This window comes from Anolis carolinensis, chromosome 5, assembly GCF_035594765.1.
Source record: "Anolis carolinensis isolate JA03-04 chromosome 5, rAnoCar3.1.pri, whole genome shotgun sequence".
NCBI classification, from domain to species: Eukaryota; Metazoa; Chordata; class Lepidosauria; order Squamata; family Dactyloidae; genus Anolis; species Anolis carolinensis.
Window position 1 is genome coordinate 62,089,930 of NC_085845.1, and position 12,176 is coordinate 62,102,105.

Here is a 12,176-nt window from a genome sequence, read left to right on the forward strand (position 1 = left end):
AAATCTGTGAAACTGTGCCCAATGCTTTCTAGTGAAAAGAGTATTTAATAAAACAAATGCATGACTACAATAAGCATCACAGTTATTCCGCTTACCTGCATGTTTGGTGATGAAATCTTTTTCCTTTTAAAAAACACTTGTTTGGAGATTCTACACATTCACAAATACATTTTGCAGGGTTTAATGGCTGATGTCTAGGACATGTTCTTTTACATATGCACTGGCATTTTTCTTCATCAAATTCCTTGTTGGATCCACATGAGCTTGGCAGCAGTTTGTTTTTACATGTGCACTGGCATGATGTTCTGTCTAATTCTTTGTGTGGTCCACAGGTGGAAGGCCTCACTCCGCCTTTGCAGACACACTGACAGGTTTCTTCATCAAGTTCCTTATTAGGTCCACAGATATCATGGTATCCTTCAGCAGCATCTATGAGCATACAGCATGATTGGATAAAAATAAATTATCTTCCAGGCTTTACAAAAACCGGAAAACACATTGGCTACTTCCACAGTTTGGAGCTCGTGAATTATATCTTACACATATCTAAATCAATTTGTTATCCATAAAGTGAAGTGTGCAAATAAACATTAATTTGCCCTATTCTATAAAGTGGTAATTTTAAATGATTAAAGAAGAATATTAGGAAGTTTGTCTGGGTTTCGTTTTATAAGAGCAAAATAAAAGACTAAGTAAGAGCATGCAAACTTCTAAAGCATATCTGCTTACCAGTATCACCAAGGTAGGACGAGAAACTAAATTCATGTTGTGCCAGACATCTGCAAATGTGATTATTCCAGATATGGTTTTTGGGACATGTTTTGTTTGCCACATTACACCTAGGAATAAAACATACTATTGATTTATTACAATGAAAATGCAAGACAATTGCTTCTGTACATGGATCACAAACACTGCAATACGTAAATCTAACACTATGAAGTGCTGGCATTATTTACATTCAATGCATTCTGTTGCAGTCTGCATTTTCCAGAGCTGGAAAAAAGTTTCCTAAGTTATGAATAGCCAATTTAATCTAAGCCAGAATACATAACATGACACCGGCAGTGATTTAGTACACTACATAATGAAAATGCCATGCTTTGTTTTACTAAAAAGTTTCCAATGGAAAAACAGATCTGTTCTGACAAACATTCAGTAAGTCATAAAACCATTACAAGGAAGAAGTTAGATACCGAATAGTCAACATTGGCATTATTCATTCAACATCTTTCCAAATGGAGATGGGTTATTAAGAATGTTAAATACATTTGTCTCAGTTTAGCAAAGGCAGCAGGTTTACAAAGCTGTTCCCCATGTTGCATATTTTCTAGATGTATGCAAAACAAGCACAAATTGATGCTTCAGGCACACATCTCCATGCTGTAACACTACACATCACTGTTGTGACTGTATTCATATATTCCAACATAAGCAACACAAGCATTTCTCTATTGCTTGAAATGAGCAGACAAAGCTGATTCCAGTTCTCTGTTCCTTATCTCTATCTTGAACTGATGATCAATATTCTTCAATAGAGCTCCTTTTTTTTTTGTGTCAGGAGCAACCGGAGTTGCTTCTGGAGTGAGAGAATTGGCCGTCTGCAAGGACGTTGCCCAGGGGACGCCCAGATGTTTTGATGTTTTTACCATCCTTGTGGGAGGCTTCTCTCATGTCCCCGCATGGAGCTGGAGCTGATAGAGGGAGCTCATCCACACTCTCCCCAGGTGGGATTCGAACCTGGCAGCTTTCAGGTCAGCAACCCAACCTTCAAGTCACTTAGTCCACTGCGCCATCTGGGGGCTCCAATAGAGCTCCTAAATGCAATGCTTCAAACAATATGTTTGCAGCACCACAGAACACTGCTAGATCCAAGGCCAATGTGTTAAGTGACTAATATTTTGTTCTTTTAAATGAGGATGTCAAGGAATCTGAATGCAATTTACTCACATATTTTAACTCCTTTGGCAAAGAAAAAGTGGGGTATAAATATACCACCACCAACTACTACTACTACTAGTAGTAGTACTACTAGTACTACTACTACTAATGTATTTAGAAAAAATAATGTTACACAAGCAACTGGTGAGATCAGATATGACCAGAAAAGAAAGTCTATTAAGGACAAAAAATCTTACAAACTAATAGATGTAAAGGAATGTTTTACTTTTAATAGTTTGCGTCTAGCCAGTATCTCTGTAAAGCAGATGGTGCAATTCAAAATATGAGACCCGGAATCCAGGCCACATTCTAAAGTTCCAAAAAGAATTTCTCAAGAGGACTGTACTTGTATGGGGAGTTCTGTTAACATAATTTCCCACATATCCTATTGAGTTCATGGCACTACTAGATTAGTGGGAATTTGGAAATCCACACTGCATGAGTTATTTCTAGTTTGTGTATCAAGATCCGATTAGAAAATTGGACATTTCACAAAAATTATGGTTGGCATCATGTTGATTAGTCTGAATCAGAGTAGAGCCATTGAATAAATGGTGAATCAACAAAAATATAAACCCAGTTGACTCCATGGCTCTACACTAGTTGGGATTAAGAGCAAAACAAAGACCTCTGTCTTCAAATACTGAGGGCTAGATCAATCAGAATTTTCTGCCAAAGACTTGAGCCCATTCATTTAGGGATACTAAGCTAAGTTCATATTCATATTCAGTGATGAATAATGACTGCTGAACTGAAAGTTGTTGAATTTAAAGCTATTCACAGTCATTCTTCAAATAAAGCAAAGCCAAACAATTGTTTGCCTTAATTTTCTAGTTTTACTAAATAATTTCACTATAGTTCTGCACTCCAACAATTTTCCATGACAAAATGACAATTTATTAATTTTGATTATACCTATCTGTGCATGAGTCTTTGCATAAAACAAGCCACATTATAAACCGTGCAACTAAATTTACAATTCTTTTCTACTAATTCCCCCTATAAATTAACAATATATTTAACTTTTAAAAAAACATTTCAGTCACTGGTTTGCTTTAGAGTTAAAAAATCCATACAAAATATTAACCCTGTTTTAGATATTTTTTCTAGAAAAAGTCCAATACTTACTGTGGTTGTGTCATGGGTAAGGAGCGCCTAATGATTGAGTGAACCTGTCTGTAGACATCCAGCTTGGACATGCACCGACATGATGTATGATTGGCAAAACTAATTGTTATAGGTTTTGGACCATGTGACAGTGGCACGGTTATTTCAAACAACTATAGAAAATGGAAGAGAACAACAAGAATAAAGCTTTACAATTCAAGACTGTAAAATCTCAACCTGAAGATAATGCTTCATCAAATACATTATTTGATGCTTTTAGTCTTCATTGCTTTATGCAAAATCCTGAATTTTTTCCCCTCTACTCCAATAAACTGTGGTAGGAAAGGTCAAGCAATACTTTCTGTGTGGGGTTTGATTGTAAAAATGAACAAAGGTACGCTCCTGTGATAGGACTGGTTAAAACTACAATAATATACATAAATTCCCAATGAGAATGAATGACAAATGCTTACTCAGATAGAAGAAAAACTATAGAACTTAGCCAGGCAAATTACAGTGTGCTTCAGATATGTTGTATTACACCTAAAAAGGAGTGGGGGGGGGGGATTTTTCATTTTGTCCATTGTGGCTAATACACAATCTGAACTGACAGGGTTGTATAAACACTGCCATTTATTGTGACCTCTTCTAAAACTGAATTCACTCACTGTCTACAAGAGACATTCATTTATATGGGTCACAGATAACCCTGACAGTATAAACTTTATTGGTGGCAAATGATGCAGCAGATGGCACACTGCAGAAAAGCATTCCAGATCTTTCACTGATGGGGGTCTACCATACCACTCACAAGCAAAAATAATTCTAGCCAGTTAGAAATATAATTTAGTGTGCATAGGTTTGTATATAGGATGGATGGGTTGTGGTGCACCCATGACCAAGGGTTATACAATGCAAGCAAAGAAAATATGTGAAAGCATGACTCATTTCCTGGGTAACATGATCCTCTAAGCATATTCACATTCTGGTTTGTGTATGTTGGTTATATAATATGAAGGAACTGCCATAGATATACTTTATTTATATTAATGATTATATCTACTTTTTTCAATGTAATGCTGAAACCCTTGCAGATAGTTCACACATATAGTACAGTACCTTATTTGATTCTTCTATATCAGGGTGCTCGAGCTTTTTGGATGTAAAGGCTATTTAGTGTTGGGGGAATCTGGTGACTGCACATGCATACAAACACACTGTAGGAGATTTAATATTGCATCTGAAGTGAGGGATCAGCAATCCCCTCCCCTGATGTGTCAGTAACTGGTACTATATTTATTCTCGGTCAAAATTCTTCCTTGAGAGAAACATGCCTGAGATCCACAGCCTGTGGCATGTGGGCCATCATCAATACAAGGACCTTGTGGGCCAGAACAATACAAGGACCTTCTCTCCCCCTCCACCCCCTAGCAACAGCAAGGGCGTCCCTCTGGGCAGCTAAGCCAGGACATTCCAGTAGGATGGCCTCTCACGAAGGTCTGCCTTCAGGGGCAAACCAAGAATGGGTAACTTGGAAGTCCCTGAATAGACTCAGAAGTGGAGTAGGCAGATCAAAAGACAACCTGACAAAATGGCACTACCTAAAACAATCCTCCACTTTGTGCGACTGTGGAGCAGAGCAGACAACTCCACATCTGTATGCTTGTCCACAGTGTCCCGTCTCATGTGCAGAGGAAGAATTGTTTGAGGGTACAGACAATGTGACCATGGTTACCCATTTTTGGTCAAAAGATATTTAGCCACTTGTGCTCCTTCTATTTTTTATCAGTTTTATACTAATTTATGCAATGCTTTTGATACGAAATAAATAAATAACTTTGAATAGCACTTTTAAACATAATCTTTCTCCCAGAGAGTCTATGTTAAATCCCTCTATTTATTTTATATTTTCCTGTCCAGCCTTTCTGTCACACTCTTCTTAAAATATCATATAAAGTAAACTGTCCATCTTTTTTTTTACTGCTCCAGTGTAAAATCAGTGTATTATCAGAAGTTAATACTTTACAGCTCTAAACAAACTGTTTGATGGAAATAAACATATTTAAAACATAGATAAAAAATCTGATTAGCATAATGGATCATTCTGTTTAATCTACCCATCTTGACTATATCTGTCTGCTGAAATCTATGGAATCAAAAGTGCTCAGCATAATTGGATTGTTCTTTCCCAAATAAAGTACTAACATAAAAAAACTCAAAAGTACTCTATAAATTGAAAGAATAAGTTAATCTCTGCTACTTATGTATATTCTGCATACTTTGTCAATAAAACCAAGATGTAGTGCAAAAACATGAAAAACCAAAATATTTTAAAAGAGAATTCGGAACAGTTTTTAATATATACATCAATGGTGATAACACTTACTAAATCACCAATGTTATTGTATTGAACGATAAAAATGCTTGAGAAAAACAGACCCATATTTCACAAATGACTCAAGCATTCCACTAAATCATGTATCTCCAAAGTGTGTGTGTGAACATAATGTATGGTAAGTCAACTGCTGCAAGCCTATTAAAGCCGTCTGATTATGTCTGTGAGAAAATACTCTCCAACTATTCTGAGAAATGTATTCCCCACTGAGTCCTTGATGGACGCCATGGACACAAATATTTTTATCTTTGTAGTGATCTGAATGACACAAGGATATGAAAATCTCAGTAGGAAAATTGTTCCACACTGAGTTCAGGGATCATTGTGAACTTCTATATCAATCTGAAAATTCCTAGCCAAGATTAATTTTTCCCTAGTAACTAACCACAGTTGCAGAGATAAGCCTGAAAATGTAATGCATATGGATCAAATTTTAATAAATGAAGGTCAATAAAGAAACTTTTACTTAAAATTTTTGAGATTCTTTATTCATTCAACTATATAAAGTACTAGTTTAATGGGGTGATTTGTGATAAATTTGAGGAGGCTTAAGGTGTGGCTACTTTTACTGCTGACTGTGCTGATGCTGTTAAGCTTATGAACATTCAACATACTAAAATAAATAACATGTTCTTATGTGAGCAAAATGTTCACTGACAAGAGTCTAATGAAATATCCTAAAAGACCAAGTGGAAAGACAATCCCCAGCCACATCCTGGCATCTATTGTGTTTATGGAAAATGAAGCAAAGTATATTTGAAAGTTGTTAAATATAGCTAAAATAACTTCAGTCCTTTTGGCTTTTTACAAGCTACTTATGTAATTTTTCCATAGTAAACAAAAGGACACAATAAGAGCTGTATTTGAGCAACCAATGGTCTATCTAGTCCAGCATCTTGACTATCACAGTAGCCAACTAAATTCCTATGAAAATCCAAATGTAGAATCTATGGAAAAATCACTAAGGAATTGGGTAGTTTGCTAGCTAGTATCCTCAGTGAATTCTTTTGAGAAGGTATTGTTTGGGAAACCTTTGTTCTTTTTATCATTGTCCTGCTCAATATCTCAGTATTGAAACTGTAATTATTTGTTGCTTCAGGTCAATCCTTCTCTTCTTGGGGAAGATATCTGAAGTCTTTGTTCAGCAGTATTAGACATGTTTTGATCCATCCTAGTAATGCCATAAAGGTAGTACTTGCGATCTTGCTAAATAGAGAGATTAATTTCTGTAATTTTAGAATACAACCCTAAACACAAGAGTGGAAACTGTATTTCCTTTCAGGTGTAACATAACAGCAATTTTTAGCATTCCTTAACACTCGTTAAATTGGCTAGGGTTGCATCTAGAGGGCCAATAAGTTCTCATTCTTGTGCTAGGGAGTAAGCCTCATTGCATTTGTTTCCAAGTAAATATTGTACAGCTACCCAATTTATCCTATTTCACTTGTCTATTGTTTATTTATTTATTTGTTCTATTTCTACCACGCCTTTCTCTACCTTGAAGGGGACTCAAGGAGGCTTACATGGAGGCAATAATTCAACGCCTTAAAAACATATAATACAGAAATTAAAATTACATTAGATTAAAAACAGACATAAACATTTTAAAGCATTACATTAAAATCATGCCATCATATTGAGGGAACAGAAGATGCTTAGGGTCATTTGTGTGCACTAAAATCTTCACATGTATACTACTCTTTGCATTTTCCCTTTTCTAGTAAATTATATATGCAGATTTGTGTCGCATGTAATCAATTGCGATAAACATATCACATACTAAGGCCAAATATGCTCATGCTATACTTTACAGTTACACAACCTAAAATAATACTCCCTTTAAATACATCAAAACAGCAATAAATATTAGAATGATATGCAAACATTTAAACAAAAAAGTAAATGCAAAACAGTAGCAACTTACCGTTTTGCTGACGTAGCTTGTGCTGACATTCATACACTGCAGCCCTTCACTATTACAGCAACCTCCACATCTGTAGATGGACACACATGGAGGTTTAAAGAAGGTGTTTGTTGTTGCTCCAGATTCTTTCCCCACATCTACACATACCTCACGTGGCATGCATTGAGTTTTCCTCCACTCATTATCAATACCTGCCAAGTTATAGGGAAAGCTCATAGGTTATAAAGTAGGGTTTTTTAATAGTTCAAAATCAAGGTTCCCCTAAAATTAGTTGACATTTGGTTATGAAATAAGATTGTTTTGACACTTATTTTGCTTAAGTGCACATTGCTGAAGGTACAAACCTCTACTTATACAATTTATGACTAGAATTCCTTTTAAGACTAATATACTTGATTCACCAAGATAAATTTCTTGTGAGGGAGAGCAGATATTCAGTTAGTTCAAGTGACTGCTCGAAAATAGAGTGAGGCATGCGGAGGGGATATGTGGGCTGGTAGAAGGAGTAGAAGTTTGAGAAGAAGAAAAAGGAAGGTAATAAGAAAACAATTTCAAGAAAGCTTGGAGGAAGTTAGCAGAGGACAATCCACAGAAACTAAAAAAGGTGCCAAAGGCAAAAAAGGAAAAGAAAAGAGGGAGTGTCAAAGAGAGAAAGAAATACCCTGGGTCTTCAGAGATGAGGGATTACATATTAATTTGTAATAACTAACTAAATATTTTCTCTGTTGTAGCACTTATGGTTGGTTACTGAATTGATCTACAACAAGGCTGTAGCAACTGTAGATACAGCTTTATTGAAAAAGGTCTTCAGACATGTTGCTTACCTTTGACTTGTGTTCTTTGAGTGGTCATATATGCAGTCACAAAAATGGGTCTGAACATGTATTCCATCCTGGAAATTTCTAGAGCTCAAGTCTAAGAGCTGAAACTCATGCTTCTACTCTCCAAAAGGAGAGATTTCACTATTACATAATCCTCGGGGGATTATGTAAAATTATTTCCTTCTTGACTGGCATGGGAATATCCCACCAAAGGAAGGGAGTTACCTGCAGTGGGGAAGGAGGAGGAATTGTGTGACTTCACAGATGATCACTTGAAGAACATTAGTTACAGGTAAGCAACCTGTTCTTATTCTTCATGATCTCTGTGCAGGCACACATAGGACAGACTGGCTGTTGACACAATGAGAATGAAAAAAAAATTGAGGAGAGTCTGACAAATAATATCAGTCCACATTGTCACTTCCAAGTGCACATTTAGACTGACGAGTTGGCCTGAAGGGAAAAATGAATCAGCTCAGTGGTGGTTAAATGATGTACAGAGCTGATTCGAGTGAAAGCAGCCTCGAACAGTATTAACTAAAGTCACACATTACTCCAAATTTTCTTTATGTATATGTAGCTAGCTACATAGTAACTCCACTAAGAAACTTTGTAAATTAATTATAAAGATGTGTAACAGGACACCAGCAAGAGTGCCCCAACATCATAGGCTCAATCAATGGGCACTGACACTCCCTAACTGGTGTCCCAATATGCACTGCTGGCTCCCTTAATTGTGATTAAGCAGCAATAACCACAATTCTATGAATAGATTAGACAAATTTTTGGCCATGAGTCTGAAATTTACTCCCAGTCTTAATACTTCTGAAGGCGCATCCAAACAGTACCTAAAGTGCATGCCCTCCTGCATTTTCCCATGGGATGTCTAAACAATGCCACACGTAAATGAGGCTGCATTCGGAACAAAGTATGAAAACCCTGCTTTGTGCTGAAATAATTTGTTAGAGGGAAAGACAGTCTTCTTGAAAGACCTGCGTCTTCCCTGCTGTAGACAGAGTCTGGACTGTCCCTCAAAAGTCCTGGGACTTCTGAGCCCGTGGTCTGCATATCCCTCTGCATTTTTTCGGGCTGATTCAGCCTGGAAAATGGGAAAGAGCTCTAACACTCTTCCTAAACCCACCAGGAAAGTGTTTAAAAATAAAACAACTTACCCGACCATCATTAAAGTGCAACCGGAGCTCTCCTGGCATGTAGGAATGATGTGCCAGGAGAAGGAGGGGGGGGGAGGAAAATCTCTCCTACCCCCTTCTCCTGGTGTGTCATTCCTACACACCAGGAGAGCTCCGGTTGCACTTTAATGGTAGCCAGGGAAGTTATTTTATTTTTAAACACTTTTTAAGGGTTTTGGGAGGGGGCTGGGGGATGTCTTCCTGTTTTGCCAGAAGGTTCTGGGAGGGCATCTGGACACCCCCTCCCAAAAAAGCACACACTTTTTGGGGTGATGTTGACTAGAACCTGGGAACAGGTGCGTTTATAAAATGTGACTGCTCCTGGGTTAAAGGGCTGTATGGAACTGCCCTTAGAGGAGAGACCAGCTGCATTAAGAAAACGCAGGGGCAATCATCTCTCTATCCCAAATGCAAAGTGCATAGTGACCATCCTCTTAAAATAAAATAAAAAACATACAGAAACTCTTTGTGTAAGTGAAAGCACAAAAGGTTCATAAACTCAATGAAGAACAATTTCACTACAGAACATTGTCCAAGATGTTGCTTATACAATGGTCAAAAGAGAACTAAATGGGGGAAAACATACGTATACTCTCTTCTTTTATGGCAAATAACAATTTTGAAGAACATTTCTCTTGACGTCAGGGTGAGAGTGGGCACTGAATCTCAGCACCTGGGCTTGAGCTCTAGAAAGTTTCCCAAATGGTGCTAAAGTGCAGAACCCATATATGTGCCTGCACAGAAATTACAAAACAAACAAGAGCAGAATGAAAATAATTTGGATTCTGGGCTATTGCCAGTCAGACGTTTACCATTCAACACTTCCCACAGACATAAATCTAGATATCTCCCCACCCAGACTGAAACTAGATAGCAGTCTTCTATATGAGGGTCTCATAACTGATTTCTGTAATAAAAATAATCAGGAGTAGTATGAGGAGCTGGAGCATTAACTCCTATTTTTATCAAGCTATCTGATCTAAACAATTTGTCAGGCAAAATGCCAAAATGTTCACCAGAGAGCAATCCCTTAAATTCTCTGCAGTCTCTTAGCTTAGTCTCCCTCTCTAGTGTCTGCCTAAATTGCTTGATGTGCCCTGCAAAACACTTTAACCTGGACGAATATGCATCCAGATGTTGCACATTCATCACTGTAATTTTTAAATACAGCTCAGAAAGCTATAAACTCTGATATCATCTCTTGCTATTAGGAAGATTTGAGATGCTGATTATAAAAAAAATGTATTAATCTAATAAGTTGTAGCAATTTTTCTTTAGCGTACTCAAATGATAAAACACAAATGAAAGGACTAACATATTCTTACACTGTGATTTACAATATTAGATAGATGTTACATTCCTCATACTTACTTTTCAAGATCTCTGGACTGTAATGAGCTGCAGCAAATTTTATTGGATTTGAATCCTCTGATTTTGCATCGAAGCTGGGCAATTCTCTATTGTGTTGCCAGCTCCCTCTTCTCAGCTGACATTTGAACATTTTCCAATATTCTGGATAAAGTACTGTCATGAGTTCATCCACACTGGATACTGATCGTAACTGTTCCTCCAACTCCTTGCTTGCGTAAGTCTGCTTTAAAAACATGAGCATAATTACTTTTTGCATTATACAAATATTTAGACATATTAATCAAACAATTGCCTGAATGTTTAGCAAGATAAATTATTCTTATATAAAGAAAACAATGACTTCAGGTTGAAGTGATCTCCATTTTTACTTTCTCAGATCTTTATCATTGATACAAATGATCAAGATATAAATTGATATTGCCCATTTTTCTCAAAGAAATGGCTAGACATACGCCCATTAGAACTTGTTTAAGCAAACATTAATAACAAAAATAAATTGTAATACAAAGTTTTCTTCCAGTGCCTCTTACGCTGAACTTCTATGCACAGTTACTAAAAACGGGTATTATTCAATTCAGGGAGATACTTTCCAATAACTTGTTAAAAGATTAGGGCTAATGATTTAAATGGTCTGAGATCCTTCCTTGAGAAATAAACCTATCATGAATTCATGAAATCATGGGGAATATACTGTAGAATAGAAAACAGAACAGGAAGGTCTGACTTTGAAGGAGCTTAGTTTATGCAATTTATGAGATTTTAACTATTTTGCTCCTGAGGTAGATTAGATGGCAAGATATGGTTTTTATTGATTTAATACTGTAAATGATGTAATTTTATTTTAATGATGTCATTTTATTATGTTTTTAATTGTACTGTTCTTTTAAATTGTGACCCACTTTGAGACTTAATTTCTTTGGGGGGGGGATTCAAATAAATAGAAGAAGATGATGATAGCGATGAGTCCAAAAACATCCAAGTGAAATATTGTGATGAGCATGCTGGATGTGTATGAAGGTCTTAAGAAAGCAGATGAGAGGTGTAAGCAGTAATCTCATTTTATCCTAACAGTGATAACAGATTTCAGAGCAGAGCTACGCAGCAGGATATAGGAAAGATGTTAAATTACAACTCAGACATGGAATTTAAATATCTTTAATAGCTAGATCAGCAAGTTCTGTACACTATTCAATAGGTAGGGCTTCACCATTGTGTACAAAGTCATTTAATCCAATGCAAGAACATAGATCCAAGCTCTAAAGCGAGAGATTGATCTGAGTAATCCTACTTCATATTCTAAGGTGTCTCTTTCTTTTTACTCTTAGAACCTGTTATTTAAACTGAGTCTATTGTTATTGTTGTTACTGGTGTTCATGTATATAGCACCAACAAATGTATATACAGGCATTTCAGGGAAGAGTATCAGT

General features: G+C 36.6%; 1 protein-coding gene across 3 annotated transcripts in view; it reads right to left on the reverse strand.

The window, feature by feature from the left end:
* Window positions 1-12,176, reverse strand: part of vegfc (vascular endothelial growth factor C) — a 64,722-nt gene that overhangs the window by 15,641 nt on the left and 36,905 nt on the right. For 2 of the 3 annotated variants that reach the window (XM_003221641.4, XM_016994062.2), the window contains exons 2-6: window positions 10,750-10,969; window positions 7,368-7,558; window positions 3,070-3,221; window positions 730-839; window positions 96-429 (exon numbers count right to left, since the gene is read on the reverse strand). In XM_003221641.4, the coding sequence (XP_003221689.1) occupies window positions 96-429; window positions 730-839; window positions 3,070-3,221; window positions 7,368-7,558; window positions 10,750-10,969 (1,007 nt within the window). Of the gene's footprint in view, window positions 1-95; window positions 430-729; window positions 840-3,069; window positions 3,222-7,367; window positions 7,559-10,749; window positions 10,973-12,176 lie in introns of all 3 variants that reach the window. The other variant, XM_008111839.3, reaches the window with a different exon arrangement.